The 23,814-nt window shown below is 41.6% G+C and overlaps 1 protein-coding gene across 6 annotated transcripts; it reads right to left on the reverse strand.

Moving 5' to 3' along the window:
• Nucleotides 1-216: 216 nt before the first annotated feature.
• sbno1 (strawberry notch homolog 1) lies at nt 217-23,471 on the reverse strand. Of its 6 annotated transcripts, none has more exons than XM_080419508.1 (33): nt 23,107-23,471; nt 20,712-20,825; nt 20,464-20,562; nt 19,998-20,213; nt 19,765-19,924; nt 18,537-18,637; nt 18,317-18,431; nt 17,772-17,932; nt 16,338-16,471; nt 16,120-16,210; nt 15,856-16,017; nt 15,430-15,565; nt 14,839-14,944; nt 14,546-14,699; nt 14,137-14,319; nt 13,628-13,725; nt 13,129-13,274; nt 11,699-11,899; nt 11,198-11,374; nt 10,437-10,606; nt 9,902-10,033; nt 9,428-9,563; nt 8,380-8,492; nt 8,171-8,242; nt 7,983-8,082; nt 7,744-7,818; nt 7,181-7,327; nt 6,518-6,612; nt 6,267-6,353; nt 4,860-4,997; nt 4,692-4,768; nt 3,831-4,024; nt 217-3,346 (listed from the first exon to the last, which is right to left on the reverse strand). In XM_080419508.1, the coding sequence occupies exons 2-33, from the start codon at nt 20,823-20,825 to the stop codon at nt 3,204-3,206; spliced, it is 4,233 nt and encodes a 1,410-aa protein (XP_080275634.1). In that variant the 5' UTR covers nt 23,107-23,471; the 3' UTR covers nt 217-3,203. The 6 variants fall into 6 exon arrangements, with proteins under 6 accessions (XP_080275634.1, XP_080275638.1, XP_080275637.1 ...); XM_080419512.1 differs by lacking the exon at nt 23,107-23,471 and adding an exon at nt 22,304-22,510 and having other exon boundaries at nt 18,317-18,413; nt 19,765-19,903; XM_080419511.1 differs by lacking the exon at nt 23,107-23,471 and adding an exon at nt 22,304-22,510 and having other exon boundaries at nt 19,765-19,903.
• Between the last annotated feature and the right edge of the window lie 343 nt (nt 23,472-23,814).

Below are 23,814 nucleotides of genomic sequence, written 5' to 3' on the forward strand. Positions count from 1 at the left end.
GTTAACATTTCATTCAATGTTTGCCTGTAGGTCTACAATAAACTTTTACATCTAGTTTTGCCCCCTTTTTGTTTAAGCTTTGTAAGACTGATTGATGGGGACCATTGCTGTACCATTGAAATGCATATTAAAGCTGTAAGACTTAACAATTGTCTAAAGTTGGATTGTCTATCCGCACCATAGTGCTGTATTAAAGCAAACACAGTAATCATATAATACAAGTATATCAAGCTTTATTGGTCATCGCACGCATTCAAATCGTGTAATGCAGATTTATTTTTTTGTACAACTCAGTAGTGCAACTCGTGCAATGGTAAAAGTTGTTCAAGTGTTTTAACTTCTAATCAAAACTGCCCATCGCTATACATTTTACAGCACTCAAAGCTTTTTAGAAAGTCAGCAGCCCATGTACATAACATCTCACTTGTCAAAACAAAAACATCAGACATCGGCGAATGTATGTGGTGGACATTCCAGTTGAAAAGATTTGTTTTATGTCATAGTGCACCTATGCAGTGATGACCCTCCAGCACTGCCCATCAACCACCTGTACATAGAAAACCAAATACAAGTAGAAAAAACAGTATGGGAGGGTCATCACATACATTAAGCCAGAGCTATTCTTAGGTAAGCGCGGGTGTCGCGCACCTAAAAATAACTGATCTACAAGCTCACGGTGCATTTTGAGTTTATAGATCAGCAATTTTCAGCTTGTATTGCTTGCAGCTTGAGCTGCCGTTTGGGTGCGCGACACCCACACGCAACGAAGTATAAATCAGACATTACTGATCAATAAAATGAAATAGATAAATGTCCCAGAAATGTTTGCCACTCACAACTCTTAATGTTCAACTCCTGCAGTACTGCATTGCTGAATCAAAATGACTTTACAGAGTGTACAGGGTGTAATGCTCATAATTTGGTGACATACGATGACTAGTCCCTGCTGCCCATTCATATTTTGATCCATCTTAATGGATGAGATGGGAAGAGGATATGCACACCTCAAAGAAAAGAGCAAAGTCTTGAGTACACAGGTTCGGGGCATATTTCTACAATACTCCAATTCCCATTTAGGCAGCGCCTCACATTGCCAGATGTTGGCCTGTCCTTTGCAGTGCAGATCTACAATCCAGTAGAAAAACAAGGAGGCAAGAGCGTTCAACACTTTGGTGAACTAAAGCTATACAGTCTGATTAGTCATCTTGTGTGGCTCAACAAAGCAGTTCATTAACGGAGGATATAAGATGTAAACTCAACTGGACAAAATAAAAATGACACATAGGTGATGTGTCTGTCAGAACAGAAGTGGAACGAAAATGTATTTATTATGGTCATGCATGAGACATTTGTTATGCCTCTTAGCTTTTAATTTTCCAAGAGTAATAACCCCTGAGCACTGTCCTGTTTTCAAAAACAAGAACAAAGAAAAATAGAAAATATATTTCAACCTTCAGAAGAGAAGACTGAGTTCACTAAAGAAGTCTCAGGGCAGTGCTTAGATTTGGTCTAGCTCTATCAACACCAAAATATCGATCTTGGTCAAAGCATGTCATGGTCTTGTCTTGGTCTCTGGCAAGGGTCTCCTTTCTTGACAACTATTGTCAGGATTCCTCTTTATTTTCACCCTATCCGTTTTTTTCATAATCCTTCCGTCAGTGACTGGGTGGTTGAAGGTTTTCCTCTATAGAAGTAGGCATTGTAGCTAAAGGTTGGCAATTTTCTGTGGCACTAACTAGGCTGTCAAGGACTGTTCGTCTAGAAGATCACACTAAATGTGACAAAGTCAGACTCAAAATATGTACAACATACATACTGGACTGAACTGGGTCAAGATCAAGTGGAAACAAACCAAGACCGGTCCAAGATGAGGCCTTACTGAGCCTAATCACGTGTACAGTCATTTCTTCTGACGACTGTACATTTTAACTACATAGCATTATACAACCAACTCGTTTATCACCACTGGAAAAATCGAGCTAGGGGTTTAAATAATATGCCCAAATCAGTGACGAATGAGAATTAGTTGAGCACAAAAATGTGTGCTCTCATAATAAACTACGAAAGATAACTTTCTGGTGTTGTGACAGGTTATAGACAAGTAAAACCAACTCAAAAGTTGCATTACCACAACATGTACTTTGACTTGGAATTATATCTGATGGCATACCCATTTTGGAAAGAGGCACATCGTTTTTTTCGTCTCAGGTTCACATTCATGATGTTGTGGTCTCTCTGTTTTAACCATAGACAGAATACACGCAGATGCCGCATTGGCCACCATATTGGCAGGGGCACTTGCCTGAGCTACCATGTACGAAAGATTACGGTATTTTGGTATGACAATCCACATCTTTAATTAAACCAACCGGGTGGGAATTCAGTGAGTTGCAATTATTGTAATTGGGGAGAGACCACCTACTTTAATAGACATACAGAGGGGGCATACATGCATAAATATGGGCACGGCTTGTCCCTGCCAATAGAGCAGCCGTGTTGACGGTTGACGCATCCCTCCTGTGAGCAGCAGAGGCGAACACGGTATCCACATGTATACATCGTAGGTTTGTTTCAACCACCTTTGGTCTTGACACAGTTGGAACAGGTTGCGACTGAGATTCATCTGACATCGACAGGGTTATTTACACAACGCTTGGAGAAACAGAGGTTAAGAGGAAAACCTCAACCAATACACCATCATCATCTTCTTGGATATTATGTGTTCCCACAGCCCTTGTACACTGCCACCTCAACAAACCAAATTGTCTTTTTTTTCTTTTATCAAATCTTTCACTCTGAATATCAGAGGAGAAACAAACAAACCATCAGAATTCAAGGTGAAAACAGTCTCTGGGGATAAAACCTGAAATCTTTCCTGTACTTGCCACTGCTTTTACATTTAAGAATGCCACAGCTTGGCATGGCACCTCTGACCCTTAAAGAAAAAAGTATGGGTAGAATAAAGCCAGAGTTATACTTGGTTGTGTGCGGGTGTCGCACACCAAAAATAGTCGATCTACAAGCTCCCAACATGTTGAGAGCTTGTAGATCCGCTATTTTTGGTGTTCGACGCCCACATGCAACTAAGCATAACCGGGGCTTAAAGGGGTAGTGACATGAGCTTAAAACGCACAAATGGGAGACCGAATGGAATTGCAGTTCCTTCAGGGTAGGACGTGAACCCAGGGTGAATGAGTGGTATGCTATGTATTGGGCACGTGACTGAGACTTTGGGGGTGAAGCTGCTGCCATTTCTGTTGCTCCTGCACTGCAAGCTGCTGGCACTGGTCTGATGTTGACAGGATGTTGATCAACGGCGACACACAGTTTGCTGGAATGATCAAGCCTGTTGTAAAAGAAAAATGAAATAAAAAATGTACATGACATGATTTTCTTTTCATGGTATATGATGCATTTAAATTAGGGTTGGGCGACATTCAAATATCACAACATTTCTGAGCAAGTACCTCATATCGTACTGTGGCTATTTTCACTATGTTTGAACATTTAAAAGAATGTAATCATATTGTCAATCTACAAGCTCACATTGAGCTGATGCGTTGTGCGCTTGTAGATTAGCTATTTTCACTTTATAATCTTTTAATGTATAAAATAAGGCTTACAGCTTAAAACCAGTAAAAGACAACACTTATGCCACATGACGATATTATATCCAAATTCCCAGCCAATATTGTGGAAGAAATTCAGTCATTATAATTACTGTTCAAATGTAGGTCTATAGTCTCATACCATGACATTGAGCAACCAGCCCAGCTCTAGAATGTCTTTTTTATCTTTAAATACTTAAAAATGTCTGGCCTTTAACATACCAACTATCCTCTGTCCGTCTTCTGATCGAAGGCGAACGATCTGCATCTTCACATTGGCTCCGCTGACGGACGCGAGCACGCCCTCTACCTTCGTCCACACGCTGAGTACTGAGCCGCACAGGACGAAGTACGTCCTACACCGAAGACCAATGTCGCAGTGTAGACCCATCGAAGCCTTCTTACAGTGTCCTCGCCTGGGGGTACAGGAATGCTTCATTTTATCTCAAGTTGTATGTTGAAAAATGGCAGACATACAAGCTCACAATGTGGCATGATGTGATGCCTTGTGAGCTTGTAGACCAACTATTTCCGGCGTACGACACAAATCTGGCTTAACCACACAGACATTTATGTTAAGTGACTGACATAAGGGGCCGTGTCACAGACACTTTCCTGCCATGCATTTCTACGGTAAAGACTCGCTCCCCTTCCCAGGGCTGTACCGAGTGTTTTAGCTTTTTTCGGCGGAGTGCCCTGGGTGCCTCTCGAGTAGAAAATAGTTAAATTTTTGTCTCTTGCTATGCAGAGGGTTGAGTGACACGTTCACAAGCCGCAAACATGGATTCTCGCTCAGTGTAGAGCTCTTTGGACATGAAATCCAAAGCGCTCCGCTGCTGGACACGACTCCTTAAGTGGCTTTGTCAACAAATAGTCTGTTTTTTAAAATCCTTACCACAACTAGCTTCAGCTAGGCTATGTGTGCTAATAATGCAGGTGACAACGTTCGAACGCAGCAATGGTTGATAGGTTCAAAAGTTGCGGGCATCAATAAATGCGCCATGCGAGCGCTCTAGACATGATGTCCAATGCGCTTCTCCGCTCATAAAATAAAGAGTTAGTCAGACTTCTGTGACTACATACCAATACGCATGAGAGCAGATCGTTGCAGAGGACTTGTACTGGTCCACCCAGTGTTGCTTGGCATCATCTGACAAGACCTACGAAAGGACACAAGTTTAAATCATCACCTCATTTAAAAGGTTTAATCCAGTGCACATTTATGATGTCAATACTTGACATTTCTATGACCTTTTTACACTTCTTCTTGATGTCTGCATAAGCCTCCAGTTTTTGCTGTTTGCCCGTGTTGGGCCGGTGCACCAGGAACAACCTCTTCTTGGCGTTCACCTCCTTCACCAGTATGGCTGTCTTCTTGTTGTTCCTCACCTAAAAACACAGGTTTGATTTGTTATATCGATTACATACCTGTTAAGTTTAACATTTGACCTTTGAGACCTGCAATGTGTTGCTCCTATGGTCCCTACGTCTGGAGTTAAGAAGCCACGGATAAGATAACGTCACACTGACGCCCGTTTTATCTGGCCAATATTTCTTATTGTCTTATAGGGGAACACCACTAATTTTCAGCCATGTCATTTATATACCTTAGAGCTGTGAAATAAGATAAAGACCCCCACTTCTGTGTTGCCTAGAACTGGAGAATTGATTGTTGGGGTCATGTGATCAGTGACATAAGGACAGTGTACTCTTTGGCCTGCCCTCTGGGCTGCCTCATTCACTAGCATGGGGAATCTCACTTTCAGTTGTACTTGTAGATAATAGAAATCAATTGGCTGAAAAGGCTCTATGTCTTGTGAAACTTGTGCATCGTTTTTATCATTTGAGTATTGACTGTAGCTGAGGCAAGGAGGCAACCAGAGGAAGCAATCCTGCTCTTCATTTCTGAGTCATTAACAAATTGACACGGTCTCCCATATGAATTGAGTATCGATGTAGCGGCGGAACCTCATCTTTAGTGTCGTTTCCTCCTCCAACGTGCAAAACCTGCAGCTTTTTTTCATTCTCTCAGTTGTCATCTTCAACTAAAATTATTGTATCATTTATTACTTTATAGCCTATTATAAAACATTAAACCAGGTCCAAACCGACAGCAATGTGTATTTATCCCCCACACAAACCGCCCGTATTCCACATTAGGTAGTCTGGGGGAAGTTATCCACTTCCCCCATTTACCACTGGTAGGTCTACTACTGGCCAACTGCTTTGTACCAATTGTTTTTGAATGGTTCTTCCATGACAAACCAATTATTCCACACATTATGATAATGGCAGCTTTTAGTACGCTAAACCCGACCACACCTGAAACATGCAGCCCAGTGCTTTGTATTTCAATGGCTTATCCATGATGAACTCTTATTTAAGGTTTATGCAAAATCTGATCCCACCTGAAACATCCTTGACCCCGAGAAACTTCACACACACACACACACACACACACACATAAGATACAACTTCCCCAAAAGTTACAAATAAAAAAATCCTTTCTGTGCGATATGAAACTTTTTATAGTCTTTGGTATGACGCAGCCGGGGAATTGATCCACAACCTCCTAGTCTCAGGGTGGACACTCCAACCTAAGGCCACTGAGCTGGCTTACAATATAACTGTACATGAAAGAACAGTAACGGTACCTACCTGTATATAAAATCCATCATCTGATCCACTCTGTTCTGCCCATGCATGGGTGGCTTCTTCCCACGACATTCCTCTTTCCACACTTACCTGCGAAAACAGTTACATGGGTATTAAAAATCAATACCGAGATTGTATGTAAAGCATCCAATTAACAGGAACTTTCAATTCACATTAATTGCAGACATGTACTCCTAGGCAAAAATAAAGAACAAACATATTTGTAGCTTTGACACGTATATGAAATGACATACAGTGTAGAGCTCAACGTGTCCTGATGTGGTATAGCCTGGTGTTAGGAATCTTTTGCAGTCCACCTTTTGTACCTTCTCATCACCCGAGCCCAGATCTAGTACAAGACAACGAAGTTAAGCACTTTCATCATGGCCTCCTCTTGTGTGCATGTCATTATAAGCAAACATTTTTTTAAATTTAGAAAATATCATCTACAAGCTCACAACACATCACCGCCGTAACCAATTAAAAGAAAAAGGTTGTAATATATAGAGCATATTGCAACAGTTTTTGGGCGGTGAAACCGCCCCTATAAGTGAGATTTGGAAAAATGTACAAATATCTTGGGCAGTGAAACCGCCCCTACAAGTGAGGTTTGGAAATGTGTACAATTATCCTGCACCGTGATTGGCCAATCACAATCTATTCAGGACTGTGATTGGCCAGTGTCACATGACACATGTGCATAGCCCTATATAAGAAACCATAACTTGAAAAAAAAACATAAATTTGTTTTTTTCAAGTTATGGTTTCGTCCATCATAAAGAGTGTTTCAATAAATGTATTTATCTTTTGTACATGATTGGTTGACTCCATTCAGTATTGTGATTAGCTAGCAAGACACCGCCCACTTCACACAGGGTGTGATTTTTAGTTTCTAAGTAACAATCAACTGATCTCACCTAGAATGCCCATGTCATATCTGCCATTCCTCTTAGCCTCCTGAATAACAGCTGCCAGTGTATCAGAGAAGTACTGGAACACGGCATTCTGCTGCTGGACCTCCATGCCCAGGATACGGTTCAGGAACTTCCCGATATTGTTGTAGTCTGGATGAGCAAGAACACACACACAAATTCAATGCAATGTTCTCACATTGTGTTTCCCCCCCCCCACAACATTCACTGTCAGAATATTACAACCATTTTCAACATGATGTCCACATTTTTTTATATTATATACAGCAGCAATTTTACTTTCTACAAATACAGATCGTAATGGCGATTTAGCCTAACTGCAGCCAGTCATCTTGCACTGGAAAATCCAGCATGGATATGGGATGAGCAGATCTTTAAGGAGTAAGGGAGGTGCCAGTGTGTATCAGAAGAGGTTGAGGCCAAACAACATGGATGGCTGGAGCACGCACATAGTTTTCAGTTCAAAGAATGCTTGTCAATTCAGGCCTTGAGACTACAAATTAAAGTTACATTGTGCAATATTTTGATAAAGAAAGGTTGTTACCAACCTTTGTCCACAGACAGGACTCCAGTTCTATCCTCCACACTTATGAGACCCACTCCAATTAATCCATTTTGGATTTCTGTAGACACAAAAAAGACAAAAAGTTGGAAGAAAGTCTTAACGAGTTGATCATAAACCTTCCATCTAGTCACAAAATATTACACAATTTGCCAAACAATTACTTGATCAATATCTTTGTAGTGCATCTACATGTCATATGTCTGAAAATATTGAGATCAATACCTTTGAAAAAATCCCCTTCAAATTCTGATGGTGGAGGCACTAACGGAGTATCAAGTTTTACGATGGACTTCATGACAATTTCCAGAGCATTTCTTCCGTACTGTGGTAAGAGATGGTCACCACACAGTCAAACATTATTCATGTCAAGGATCAAATGAACATAGACATGCATGCTTCAAATTGCTTACTTTGTTGTCAAAATTAAATCTGCTGAGGTCTCTCGTTTCTGTAGCTCTTCTGTCGCCATGGGTAAGAGCACCCTGTTACAAAGGGCAAAATACTATCAATAATTTGCATTTAGTTCAAATTCAAAACCGTCAGACATTCATTTCAGTCCCAATCTATTTGTGCAAATGTACAGTGGCCACCCCCTTATAGATATCCAACATGATATTACCAGGCTTTCTAGTCGTTTTGCAACAATGGATGCAAATCTCTGCTCTCCTGCCAGCTCTGATATGAGGAAGACATATTCAGGAGCAGTGACCTGGTTTGACCTGTGTGTTCTCCCTGAGAGAACAGAAACATCATCATGTTAGACAGGTCAACATGCATACTGGGACCATTAGGGCTGCAACAGTTCATTGAACTAATCAATTTAATTGATTATTAAAAGAAGAAGGAAAAAAAGATAAGTTAATAGATTAACCCATTAACTCATTGAGTGCCCAAATTATTAACTGATTCACTGCCAATCACGTAGATCTACGCGAACCGCTTTAAAGCCGCCACGTGATAATCGCGTAGATCTACGTGAAGTAAAAAAAATAAATAAAAAGAGAATATTTTTTATGTTTTCTTTTTCCAATTTCACCCAAAGACCAAGGAGATATGATTAGTTGAAGATCTAGACTCCTATCCACTTCCTTGTTAACTTAAAACTTTAAAATGCTGTATTTCGGCTCCTGAGTACCTTATTTTTTCCAATGAAAAACTCTGGCACTGGCTAAAAAAATATGAAAATACCTCTGGCAGTTAATGTGTTAATATCTATTTCTGGCCATTACGATTTTTTTTTCAAAGTAAAAAAAAAGTGCTTAGGAAGCGAGATACAGCCTTTTTCAGTTATAAGTTAAACAAGGAGTGAATGGAGCTGCAAATCTTCAGATAATGATATCTTGGCTTCAAAAGCAATTTTTTTTGTTTTTTTCTGTTTTTTTCAAAAACACGTGAAACACGTTAATGGCACATTGCACCAAAATATTTTGTGAAAAGTTTGAGCACCAGTGACATTGAAACATACGTTTGGGATTTAGAAGATATTAGTAGAATCGGCTTCAGGTCTTGATGGGTTAATGATAGATCCATATTTTGGCCATGTGAATCGATGTATACATTTTTTAACGTGCTGCTCGAATCAAAATAATAATTGCCAATCGATAGTTGCAGCTCTAGAGACCATACATTTTGCTCTAGTTGAGTGGTTAGAGAGAAGGTGTACTGACCGAACTGTTGTATGGCTCTGTCTGCACTCCAAGGTAGTTCCAGAGTCATGTGGACTCTCCTCCGTTGGTTCTTGACCCGACGGTCGGCCTGCAAGGATATACCCGAGCTGGCTGCCTCTGAGATGATTGCTATGTTCTGGTTGAAAAGAGAAAGACACATTTGTCCCTCCTCAAACCATTGCCAAGAAAGAGGCTACAATTTATGTCATTCTTCTTCAGTCAGTGAGTCACCAGATGACTTAACCACTTTCACCCCGGCATCCCTATTTTGGGCGTGTCATAGGCAAAAATTCTCAATTCCAAAGAATTAAAAGAAAATAGCAGCTCTACAAGCTCAACAAGCTCAAGACGCGCGTCACAAAGTGTTCAGCTTGTAAATTGGCTATTTTCTCTACTCACACGACTAAGTGCATAAGGCTTAAGTGGTTGAGGTCTTCGTTTTACCCTCTTTCCACTCCAATATTAAATATTAACCTTCTCTCCGTCCATGAATCGTTGCTTCTCTGTCAGATTGAGGATTTCCACGGGCACATCCAGCTCAGAGCGGGACTCGTAGGAGATGCTTCCATCGTCATTGCTGACCACACGGCCCTTACGACCCGTCATCTGAAACACAGAGCAGATGACAGCTCAGCAACGTTGATTCTCTGCAGGGGACAATACATCGTTGCAGTTGGGCAGAAACCTTGTATGTTCAAATCGGTTACTTTTCAGAAAAGAAAAAATGACCTGTGTTCAGATTAAATTTGGTTACAAGCTCTTGCAAATACTTTATTGGTTAAATTTTATAAAACCCACAGGCAGACTTAACCATTTTCAAAATATCTAAAAACTCATAATGCTCTGCATTGCAAGGTTGTACATCGACTACTTTCACTGTTATGATAAGTAGGGCATTCACTTACGAAAAAAATACATAGAAAGTTGGAGATTCAAGGTTTCTGCCCGACAGCAAGGAAATATAAATATGAATATTAGCCACATCACGGTGGTGACCAGATATTGGTACCTCTGCCACATTTTCTGGTCCTCCCAGTTCGTCAATGAGCTCGTCCAGAGTGTTCGGAGGCAAATCCTGGGCTAGCTTCTCAAGCCTTTCCAGAAGATCTTTCTTCATTATCTGGGCGTCCTCCACCGCATCCTGGCTTGTCAGGCAAGAGTCCTGACTCTCTGCCTTTACTAATGGACAAACATAATCATATATTTTTTTCATGTTGGGTACGTTCGTAAATAATACGCTCTGAGAGTGCCAGAGTGCACCCCGGCTGCTCTATTTTTCTGGTAGTTTGAATGCTCCCAGAGGGCAGCGCTCAGAATGTCCAGAATGCACACTGACCGCTCCCGAGTGAAAATCTGGGTTATATGAGTCACTGATCACTTGTGACGACAGATGAAGTCATTGCAAAATGCAATGGTTGTGGCTTATTCTCTAGAGCACTCTAAATTCAAACAAGCATCTAGGTGTAACTAAACAGGTTATAATCATGTTTGTACACGCATCTAGGTGTAACAAATAGGTTATAATCATGTTTGTACGAGCCTCTAGGTGTAACAAATAGGTTATAATTATGTTTGTACAATCATCTACGTGTAATAAACAGGTTATAAATCATGTTTGCACAAGCATCTAGGTTTAACAAACAGGTTATAATCATGTGGGGTGAGTAACGCTCATTTGCTTGAACTGTAAATTAAAAATGTATGTACCAGATACTACCAAATCAGAGCAGATTCTCAGAGCGTATTTATGAAGCCAGAAAGAAAACTGACCTATGGCAGGTGTGCTTGGGGGGTTGATGACGGAGGCAGTGAAAGCAGGTCTGGTTGAGCCGAGTCCAGATGCTAGCAAGGCACTTTGAATTGAGTCTGGATCAATACTCTTCCGTCTCTTCTTACTCTTTTGCTTATTTTTCCGTTTCTTTGGTTCTTTTCTGATAAGCCATGGATCTAAGTAAAGAGACAAAACAAACGTTTGACAGTAATAAAAAGGTGCTATAATATTAGTACTTAAGTTCTCATGAATGGCTAAAATAGCTCGATCTACAAACTCAACGAATCTCATCGTGACACGTTGTGATCTGCTATTTCCACTATTCGCTGTACGACTTAATATATAGGGCTAAACAACATATGGTCGAGTAGAGCTAGTGTCTTTTCTGTTTTCGCTCTACATTACATTTCTTCGCAGGAAAATAGCAGATCTATAAGCTTATATTCTTAGGTTTTCCCTCAGAATATGGATCCTGGGGTTTAAGTGGTTAAGTGACTAACCATCTTCCTCATCGTCAGTGGACTCGTCTCTGAAGGGGTTGAAGTCGTCGTCCTCTACCGAGCTGGCGGACTTGAAGCTGTCGTCGCTCTCGCAGTCTTTATCAGACTCTTTGTCCGACTCAGACTGGCTCTCGGAGCTGCTTCCAGAGAGGCCGCCATGCTGGCGAGGCTTCTTGGTCACCTGCTTTTTAACTTCTGGACCTGGAGGAGTGAGGAGAGATGAAGAAGAATAGAAGAACAGACACAATTCATCCCTTTATAACCCTGTTCAGGAGAAGAGTAGTACCAAAAGCACTTTGGAAAAAAATGACATTGACTGGATGGGGACAAACTTATGTATATTTCAAAAGATATAAAATTTTCTAACAAGCACTTCTTTAACCCAGTCATGCCCATTTTGGGCATGGCACTACAGGCAAACAATCCAAAAATAGCCAATCTGCTATACAAGCTCACAACACATCGTGATGCGACGTGTTGTGAGATGGGCCATTATTGCCACACTTCACCATGTACAATTCAGGTTGAATTAAAGGGATATTTCACTTTTGGTCATATTATCGTCTACTCAGGCCTTTGTGAGCCCCCCAGACAGTTTATAAGTTGCTTGATTGATTATTTAGATATTTGATTTTCATTTTATCAGACACGCCCCCTTCCTATACAAACCCATTGTAACTTCAAACTCCATTTTAACCATGTTATATTCATCAAAAACACCCGTCCTTGGTTCTGGTGACTCACCCTGCCCTCCTAATGCGTGGGGGGGCCGTGTTTTTCCGATTACATTTTTCATTTATTTAATTTAATTTTTTTATTGTATTTTGATTTTTTGATTTTCAATCTTTTTTTTTTAAATAAATGAAAACATTTATTGAAAAAACTCTGCCACCTCACGCATTAGGAGGGCAGGATGAGTCACCAGAACCAAGGACGGGTGTTTTTGATGAATCTAACATGGTCAAAATTAAGTTTGAAGTTACAGTGGGTTTGTATAGGAAGGGGGCGTGTCTGATAAAATGAATATCAGATATCTAAATTCTGAATCAAGCAACTTATAAACTGTCTGGGGGGCTCACAAAGGCCTGAGTAAACGATAAAATGACCAAAAGTTTTTTTGAAAGTGAAATATCCCTTTAAGCCATTGAGGGCGGGAACACCTATTTGTAACTATACCTTTCAGGACGGGAAACCCATTTGGGGTTGTTGTTGCCATGTACAGTATATAGCAACAATTTGTGAATAAATAATAAAAAAATAAAAAAAATAAAAAAAAAAGTTTAGAAGGCGTTTTTAGTATCGGCCTCAGGTCTAAACGGGTTAAATATAGATGCTTTGACCTGGAATGTTTTGACAAAATGGCTATTGCTAAATGTTATAGGTTGCCAGTAAAAGAAAAACAGCTACTGAAGTCACCTACAGTACCGTACCTTTCCTTTTCTTGCCCTTCTGCTGAGCTGCAGTGTCGATGGGCGAGGGGGTCTTCTTTACAGAGAGGTCAATACCCAGCAAGCTGAAGAGCTTCTGTCTGTCAGGAGCTGGGAAATGCTTCTCAACCAAAGACTGCAGCACACCTCTAAACAAAGAATGCAAGTGTTTAGTAAACTACTACACTCACCACTTAACTCTCAGTGCCAATGAAATAAAAAAATATGTTCTCTAAACTGCCAGATTTTTTTTTTTTCAAAGTAAAAAAAAAAGTGCTTAGGAAGCGAGATACAGCCTTTTTTCAGTTATAAGTTTAACAGAGTGGATGGAGCTGCAAATCTTCAGATAATGACATCTTGGGTTCTGGATTTTTCGTTCTGGCACTGAGGGCATTCAGAAAAAACTCGGGATAACTCGGGGCTTGGCACTGTGTCCAACAGTGTCCAACAGTGTCCAAAGTCTTTTGCATGATTTTTGTTCCTTTAACGTAGAGCTCCTTACTTTGCTGTAGAAACAAAGTCGCTGAGCTCTCCACCGCCTTCTTCCAAGGCCTCAAGTGTCCGTGCCTCTCCTGTCGACTGGAGACCAATGACCACACACTGGAAAACAAAAACTATTTTATTATTCTCTATTCACAACAATATTGTTGACTCAAATGACATCTGGAAAGCAAGTGCCGATAAACCCACATTTTAGAGTCATCATGATCTTAATCTAACAACATAAACTATAAATTAAATGGGGAAGGCGGGTTAAAGTGTTTGTTGTATGCCAGCATCACACAGCCTAAACAGCCAATCTACAAGCTTTGTAGGCTATTTTCACAGTGCGACAGCATCGCATATAATTCAGGCTTAAAGTGGTTAATGAAATAAATACCACAAATAAGCTTATTTCGAAGGTTTAGTATCGTACTTACAAATAGAAAAGACAACACTGCATACACAACATATAGGAGAGGGTGTCCAGTGATTGAACAGAAATCAGGTTATTTCAAGGACAAACCTCACCTTTCCATTTTGAACTTCCTGTCTTGCTAGCTGGACGACTCTGCGAACCTTGGAGGCGATGCAAAGGTATTTGAAGAACCTCTGGTGAGCGGACCAGAACTGGCCCCACATGGACTTCTTCATGCGCTGCTCTGCATCCATCAGATTGGCAGCCGCCTGAAACTTCTCGCGCGCGCTCACCCACTGAAAAAAGCAGGACAAGTTCAATGCACTAGCTGCTAATAAGGGAAATATGCATAAAAGCATATAAACCACATAAACCCAACACCTTTTTCAATAATAGTGAAAATAGATCTACAAGCTTACAACCGATCACAATGTGACACATTGTGAACTTGTAGATTGTCGTACGATACAATAGCTGAAATAGCCAAAGAGTATAGGGCTTAAGTGGTTAGCACGTTCTTACCAGGCGTACAGACTTGTTGTACATCTTGATGTATTGCTGAGTCAGAGGAACCTCCTCGATTTTGAAGGTCACACCTGTAAAACTTAACTGCCTTGCAATGTACATCCCCCTCAGTTTCATATCCATGGCAACTATCTCCATGGCACCGACACCTCTAAAACGGTTACACAAAATATATCAGAATGCTTTCACCATTAGAAATAACAAAATCACCTTTTCAATACATTCCAGGAATGTGCTTTTTTTTCTCTTTTCTTGCTAACCCATTTCATTGTACACACACAGAAACTCACCTGCGCTCAACGGCTTGGATGAAGTTGCTGAATTCTCTAAAGGGGGTTCCCTCTCCCCAGATGCCCAGTCGACTCATGTAGGCCATGTTTCGAGGTTCAGAGGCACCTGGATAGAGAGAAGGGGAAAAAAAGGTTGTGGTAGAGCCAGTAAGTTTCTTGCAAGTCGTAAGGACCAAAGTTTGAATTCAGCTAGTCAGGCCTCTTCCCATCTCTCTACCTCAGAGGACATATTTCCCCACGGTGACAACAGAGTAGATCAAATTGAATCTTTCCTGCGTCTTAAAAAAGACAAATGAATCACGCGTTGCTCCAATGTGGCCAGCCTGTGACGTCCATCATCCGTGACTATTAAGTCAGTCATCTATGACGTACAGCCTGATCCGAGCCACATTGACTTCCTTTATAAAAATCTAAGCTAAATACAAAACATGTGAAAAAAAGTACATCTTCAGCCTACTGGCAGTGTGCACAAGACATCTGGGGCCGATCGGTCCAGTGCTTTGCAAGATCAGCTCAGAGACAGCTAGCCTCCTGCAGAGCCATGTCATAAAAATGCAAGGCCCTACTATAATTTTACAATTACTTACTAACCTGTAGCACTAGCATACACAACCCGTGCCTTGGGAAGTTTATTTTGCAGCTCCAGCACTGCAAGTCCAGTCTTAGTAGGTTTAGATGATCCAATAGGACAAACATTTTTGGCTTTGTGACACTCGTCATAGACGATCTTAAGACAACAGGTTAAAGAAAAACCATCAACATTTGGGAAGACAAATTATTAATAATAACTATGGGTATTCTTATCAATTCTGCAAAAAACATGTACCATGGACGTTATCGCCAGGATAGTCACCATTTAACTGAACCAATTTTAAGCTGGCGTCCCTATTTTGGGCATGCAAAGATTTTCCAAAATAGCAAAAACAGCCAATCAACAAGCTGTACTTTTCCCACAACAACGTCATATGACAAAGAAAAAAATAGGGCTTAAGTGGCTAATGGTTTTTGAAAGGATACAACTCCATCAAAGTCCTCTCCACACCAGTGGAGCAGCTGTTGAAACCTTGTTTTGTATTTCCCTCCAGACTGGCTCTCTCCTATCAGCGAAGAGTAGGTGGCGAAGATCACTCCTTTCTTCACACTCCCATTGTGTTTGGAGGAGATCTTGACATACTTAAACTATACAATGACCAAGATGGGTGAATTAACTGTCAGCAACATCTGTTTATTCAACTAGATATTATAATTTGTACCTGTTTATTCAACTAGATAATATATTACCTTGTTTAGCGAATGAACCTGAATATTCTTCGCTCCTATATCCCGTAGATCCCTTTCAGCATCATATTTCAAGTCGTTTGAAACACTAAACCTATACAACAAGTGAACAGAAAGGACAAAAATCTGTCAACTTAAGTAGGGGTAATCATTCGACATTTCATAGCAACGGTACAAAGACAAGTTTCATTAATAGTTTACTGTAAAGAGGCTATTTTTACCAAAGAGATCTCTTCCTTCCTAAAAGATAATTCTCATGGATGATCCCAGCAATGGTCCTTCCTTTGCCAACACCTGCTCCATCACCAATCAGATAGGCAGCTCGATCACCGTTAGGGAGGAATGTCTCATGTTGCTGCCATGGACAGACAAAGGCAAGAGTTAGCTTTGTTGAATAATAATTGTTGATAATAAAGGGAATGAAGATTGACTGCAAATTAAAACAAAAGGCAAATTAAAACAAAAGACAAACACAATAAATCTGAACATCAGTGTCATTTCATGTGAAAATAATATTAGGCGTGGCTGTGTATCAAACAAAATGATACTGACAGATGCACAAATTAAGACAGGGCCAACATTATTTTAATCCATTGTGTCACTCACGTTGGTTAGGCGATTCAAATAGGCATTATGCCCATTAACTAATCATAGCATGCAATGCATCTTGTGCAGTTTGCAAGGTGAATACATTTAACGTTATTGCGTTTCGAGAGGCAGGCCAGCCATTACAGTTGGGCGACATATCAAAATATTCCTATGTTCGCGCAAGAAAATTAACAGCTCCCCAGTCCTTTAAGCTCGATTTATGCTTCACCGCACAGTGGGTCGCGTGTCGGCAATAGCAGATCTACAAGCTCGTGGCGCGTTGTGTTTGACAAGTAAAACTGCCTGAAGCTCATTGGACCAATCATATACACAGATACCGCATTGGCAGCTGCTGCTCATTAGAGGCCGCCATATTGGTGAGGGCAAGCTGTGCCTCCTAAAGCATAATTACCCCATGTACTGTATGTCTAGGGAAGCAGGAGATCTCTCCACAATAATAAATCATCATTCATAACTCGCTGTAGTCTCAATCCATTTTCAAGCGATTTGGTTTGTTACAAATATCAGACATGCAGTTTGTTACAAATGTAGGATATAGAATACTGTCAGACATGTAGTTATGTTATAGGATACTTGGTCAGAAATGTATTTTTTTTCCTACTAAAACACATTTTCTTACGTAGATAGTAACAATAATTGTTACAAAACAGAAAGAAGTTTTATCCTTAGGTACTTGAGTATGACTCGGGCGTATTTCTCAGTGGAATTATGGCACTCTTAAAATGGCGGCGGTGATGACGTGGTCAATGCGGAAACCACGTATAACGTCTATGGGCCCAATATCTTCCCTGTCCAAGGAAGGAATCCCTTTTGGATGAGACCTGGGTTCAAACCCGGGCGTTACAGTTGCAATTACGTGAGAGGACATAACATTTGTTCATGTGTCCGATATCATCAGTTATCATCGCATGAAACACTAGTGGTCCAATGAGAGCCTCATCCATCAATAGGGCGCAGCCAATACTGTAGGTCTCCTCCACAGGTAATGAAGTCCCGTGCTGAAGAACAATAAACATTCACAAGCCTGGTGTAAAAGGTGTGTTTACCTGAGCGGCATACGTGATGGCTTCCAGTTGCAAAGCAGACAGCCAACCACGGTCCATGATTTCTTCTGAGAGGGAAAGTCTGTACCACACTTCGGGTGGGTTGACACTGGACAAGGAGCTGGTCTCCACCACAGCGTCAGGGTGCCGCTGGCCAATCTTTACTGGATGGACCAGGTCAATAGATCAGTGATTCTTACCCACTGGTGGGTCGTGAGGATATTGCAAGTGGGCCCCCAAATAATTGTCAAAACACTAAGATTTTAGTGATAATGTAACAATATAAAAGAATGTGTGTATATGTATATATGCATCCCAATTTTTGGATATGGCATTACGGGCAATTTGAGAAAAGAAAAAAAAGATCTTCAAAGCATCACAAAGTGTTGCGAGCTGAGCTTGTAGATTGGCTGTTTTCCTAGCGCAACGCCATCATACCAGTGTTGTTGTGGTGAGTTGTCACATCCCAAACAGTTACAGGTATTCATGGATATAGCTGCATCACTGAACAATAATACATTTCTCAACAAAGCTGTAAATTGACTCACATTTCATCGGCATGTACTCTGCATACGTTTCTGCAACACCCAACTCTTCTTCTTCTTCCTCCTCAGCCTCATCTTCCTCTTTCATCCCTGGGAGTTTCTGTGAGAAAAACGAGTGCTTTGTAGCATTTCAAATCAACTGACTGGTTAGAAACTGTTTTGTACGACCCATTTGTTAGCTTTCAATCTTCCATTTTCTTTAGTGATACAATTCAAGACTTACCAGGCTAGGTGAGAAGCTCTGTGCTTTCATGTCATCGTTTACCCAGATGCGAGGAGAATCTTTACTTGAGACTTCTTTCTTTATTCCATTGTTCATTTCCACTGAAAGTTCAAGAGAGCATACAGGTCTTAGAAACGCTAAGCTCAAACCTCAAAGCACACAAATCTTACTTCGTATTGATCAGTTCTCACCATTATGTTTTTGATTGATGGTCACAAAATACCAACAACCCCACAATTACGGTTAGCATTTTGGACCCATTTCTAGATTTTTACATTTCACCCCATATCCAAACTTCACAAACTCCGGTACACGTGATCTCTGGAGTCATGTGATTAAGTTGACCATGGGGCCCCAACAGGTATATATATGTCACAGGTAGATTGGCATTCCAGGTAGATTGGAAGTGGAGCGCTTGTTTTTAGGCTCGGGGCGGGGCTGCGATGCGAGGACGACGAGAACGACAACATGAATATACATACATACTGGCCTCAGTGGCGCACTTCGATAATCATTGGACTCCCCATCCACTATCACTGGGTGTCTGGGTTTATACCGATAAAGTATAGTTTTGGAGCAGGACGGAGGCGCTCCGACTAAGGAGACCTTGAGGCCAAGGAGTCGCGCGAGTGCCCGCGACGACCGGCCGATGGTCTCCTAGTCGACTAAGCGCCGTCCAAGTTATGTACCGATAGGCACAGAATAGTAAATGATATTGTGGGGACTGCGTTTGCCCCGCTATGGTTTGCCCCAACTGCCACTCACTGCACTAACATAGCCCGCCAGCCCCGCCTCCTCAGTCTCGCCCCCTTGTTCGCGGGTGTGCGCGCGCGCGCGTGCATGTGCGCGTATGCGTGTGTGCGTGCTCGTTTGTGTGCGTGTGCATGCGTGCGTGTGTGGTGTGGGACTCATGTGTGGCTTGCATTGCCCTCTGGCGTTGGTTCTACAGAATTGCCTGGGGGGCGGACGGGCGGTGAAAACAAGCGCTTATTTTCCATTCTACCTGGAATGCCAATCTACCTGTAACATATATACCTGATGAAGGTCAGAGCAACCGAAAAGTTGTATTTGCATTACATTTTTGCTGTAAGTGAAGATAGTGTGCAGGATTCTTTTTTGCTTTTCATGGCTTGGCTAAACGCAATATTTCCCACTTACAGTTGGCTGTTAAATGCATTTGAAAACAAAATTACTCAAGAAATGTTATAGCCGAGTCTGTTTAACTCACTATGGCCTGTGGCTGTCGCAGTGGCTACTGGCTGAGCAATGTCAGGTGGGGGCTTGAGTTTCATAAGTTCCATCAGACTGTTGCCTTTTAGGCCAGTGGTCTTCAGATTTCTTGTCCTCAGGAGGTCCTTCAGCTGGATCTGAGAAGAGAAGAACATTCGCTAATGGAGTGTAACCAAAGGCAATTGCTATGCTTCCGGATTTTTGGTTCCGAATCAAGTTCAGTAGACTTACCTGATCTGTGCCAGCGGTGGACACTGAGGGATTTGTGGAGGCGGCCGAGGCCGATGATGAACCCCGCAGAGCTGAAGCATTCACATGCACCACCTTGGTCACAGTTATGGTGTGTTTTATGGGGTTTGATGATTGTTTGGTCACCACTGTTCCTAGCGAGGGTAGTTGATTCAACTGATTTAAGACAAATGTGGTTGTTGATGGCTGAGGTTTGTGCTGTTGGGAAGATTATGGGAACACCAAAAGGGAAGAGAGGAATAATTAAAATAGAAAACCATATATTGAAATAAAAAACAGCTCCAATCTCATGAAACGCTAGCATCCCTATTCTGGGCATGTGATTAATAGGCGGAAATAGCAGATCTACAAGCTCACAACACATCAAAATGCAAGCTTGTAGATCAGCCATTTTCACTACTGACATACAACAAAGTATCTATAGTTTAAGTGGTTAACAGTAACATACCCTGATAGTAACTATGGGAAGTGGAGCTGCAGTCTCAGTCCTGCCAGCTCCCACTGCCTCAGTCCCCAAACCAAAATCCAGGGCACTGATGGAGATAGACTAGGGGCAGACAATAAATAACATCATTAACACACCATACAAGTTCAGCTAACTCAACATGGATGACAAATAAAGCAGAAAATATGATGGTCATATTAACACTTCATTTTCTATGTATTTACAGACATTTGAGATTACAGGCATCTTACTTGCTGGGTAGAGGGGGTTTGTGCAACATCCTGAGATTCAATGTCGAATACATCATTGGGGCAAATGCCGCTTTCACTTAACGCAGTCAGAAGTAAATCCTGTCCTGGATCCATCTGCAAAATACAAATATTTACATTACCACTACCAACCTCACTATACCGTACATTATAGTGACAACATCAATGTGAATGTGCTAAACATAACTAGCCATCATCCCAACAGCTTGATGATGAAACAAAGTTACAGTGATTGCAATAATACATGAGTGCTGACCTGGTCAAACAGTATTGAAGCTGAAAGCTTAAAAATGTCAGTAGATGTATGTCCAGCTATGTGCATGTCTTATGTGGGAAGAAGCAACTGAATCAGTCTGACAAATTCATTGTAAACACAACTTGGCGAAAATAAACAATACAAGGCAAAATAATAAATAAGTTGGCAGAAATATCAAGACAATCGCCCATAACTGAAGAGTAAACAGTCAGTAAGGCAAGCTAAACGGTTTTTTACATGATGCTCGAAGACAAAACACCAGCTCTCCAAATGAATGGTCACCTAGATACCAAGATGTTTTAAATCGTTGGTTACACAGCTAGCTACTTTTATTTACACAAGATTAAAGGTCGCTACAATAAAGTGTTATAATAACGTGAATGATCCTGGGATGTGTCACCATCAAAGTGACCCAGACAGAGTCACAGCCAGGCGGCAGGGCAGGCGGCACGTGTTTTCAACAACTTCCTGCTCCGTGTGTGCGTGTGACTCACGTCGTTTCCCACCAGTTATTAATGATAGCATAACCCAACATAATAATTATTTAAATTATTGTCATCAATAAAACTAGACGTAAACAACACAACAGCCCCGATGAGCCAAAAAACATGATAACCATCTAGAAACACACTTGTAATGAGCTGATGACACGACCCGGTTAAATCGCGACCACCACGACACCGAAAACACGCCGATTTGCAAAGCTCACAAAATGCTGCCATGATGAGCTTGTTGATCTGCCATCTTCGGCTAGCGCCACCGTCGTATGACGAGGTGTATAAAACAGTGTTTTATTTTGGTAAAGGAGGTCACGTTTACTGAATACTGAGGGTTTAAGTGGTTAACTGTTTGAAAATACACATCAACGTGAATCCAACATGATATGAGTCTACGAATCTATCTATGAAGAAGTTTAATCTGCAACACAATTTGATACAGTATGTAGTGGGGGTCCCTGCTTCATCCCTCTCTCAGCTAAGGGGTCCTTGGCCTGAAACACGTTGAGGACCCCTGATATAAACCATGCTTAAACCATGCTTACAACGAGGAGTCCACCTTATATTATATGCTCACTCACACCAAACAGCTATGTCACAATAACAACAAACGTGGTGATTTAGACTTGAACCACCAACACTTCCCTTCGTAAAGGCACACATAGTCCAGCTTTAAGTGTGTTAATTGACACGCTGTTATAATATAGGTCCACTTGCTACCGCTAAATGCTAAATTAGAACACTCCTGTCAGCTCAAAAGAGTGAAACTTACCAATAGTTAAAGTTAACGACGGTATCAACGGTTTTAACAGCTCTACTACAGCTCTCATTAAACCCAACTTCTTATTGGAGCTTTGCTATCATCGCCCGTTTAAAGTTCCAAATCATAACGTTAGCTGTTACCATTAGGGCATGCTAGCATGGCTAATTATCGCCGCATTGTTTTGATATTGTTGACGGTCACACGCTTATACACTCACTGTGTGGTTTAAACAGCGAGGAGGCTAGCTCGTTGCTAAGCTAATGCTAAATGCTAGAGAGACGGAGGAGATAATGTAACCTCGCGTCACCAGGAAAGAAAAAAAAACACTGGTACCTATTCCCTGCTCAGTGCTGGGATCCGGTCTAGAGCCCGCCTACCGTATCCGGTCATTTCCAACCGTACAGACACATGTGTGTGTACGCACACGGGGCCATTTCCGGATCGGATATGCGAGCCGCAAAGCGGCATAGGCTCCCCCAGTCTAGAGAGAAGCAGCTAGCTAAAGCTATCGCCCATGGCTCCGCTGTCGTGCGACGGGAAAACAGCGAATCTACAAGTCACGGACACCCGGGGAAGCCAACACATTGTGAGCTTGTAGATCTGCCAATCTTTCGCCACGGGACACCGTCATACGGACGAAGTATGAATCTGGGGCATGTGGTCACGCGAGATTACGAAAGCGTGAGATGAGCGTGCCCTCGCTCGCTCGCGCGCGGCCAGACAGACAGTCCCGAAAATGAACTTAAAATGTTAAAATGTGTCGAGATACGTCAAATTAATTGAGTAATTGTCTTACTCACCAAGAAAAACAAACAAACAAGCCATTATGCATCAATTAAAAGACGATAAATATGAACTCACTTGACCGCTGTGGGTCCCAGACAGTGTGTGAGTGTGTATGAGTATGTGTTTGTTGTTCTGCTCCTCGAGACTACCAGCTCCACGCCATCTTTTTTTATCAAACGCTAAAGCCGCATGCTGGTCACGTGACGCAGCCTGAACCCCGGAGCTGCTGCTGTTGCCTTTTTCACGTCCCAATCATCTCCATAGTCCTCCCGGGCGACCAAAGCACCGGCCGATCGCCCCCGCGGTGAAACAAAAGCGACCGCGGCGACAAAGATGTCATTTCGGGGTGCGCGCGTGTTTTCAAGTAAAAAAAAACGACGAAGATAAAAAGCTAAAAAAGAGACGAGGCGAGTTATCTAGTGTCACGTGACCGTCGTGTGAGGTCTTTTAAGGAAGTGACGACATGCATTGATTACGGGCTTCTTGTTGTTGTTGCGGAAAGGGAGCAGCAGGGGGCGTACGTTTGTGCTTTCCAAATTCCCCACGTGTGGATCTGTCATTTGGATACATTTCATATACATAAATCCTAATGTAGTCATTCCAAACCTTCTTTCATTGTATTTGAGATTGAAGCCAAGCAGTACATTAAAACAATTTATGACCCCCCAAAAAAAATAAGAAAGCTGCAAGAGCCAAGAACTGTCCTTTTGTGTTCAGTCTTTAATGTTTTATGTTAGTAAATACCCCTAGCTCTGATGTTATTGTATTGATGTATTAATAACT

The sequence above is a fragment of the Gymnoscopelus braueri genome, assembly GCF_963280865.1.
Source record: "Gymnoscopelus braueri genome assembly, chromosome: 22".
Lineage (NCBI taxonomy): Eukaryota > Metazoa > Chordata > Actinopteri > Myctophiformes > Myctophidae > Gymnoscopelus > Gymnoscopelus braueri.

What these genes read in the sequence shown, in the direction of transcription:
- sbno1 (XM_080419507.1), bottom strand. An exon ending in GACTTTGTTTCTACAGCAAA is followed by an intron (nt 13,275 to 13,627) that starts GTAAGGAGCTCT and finishes TTCTTTGTTTAG; the next exon opens with AGGTGTGCTGCAGTCTTTGG. An exon ending in CAAAACGACTAGAAAGCCTG is followed by an intron (nt 8,243 to 8,379) that starts GTAATATCATGT and finishes CCTTTGTAACAG; the next exon opens with GGTGCTCTTACCCATGGCGA.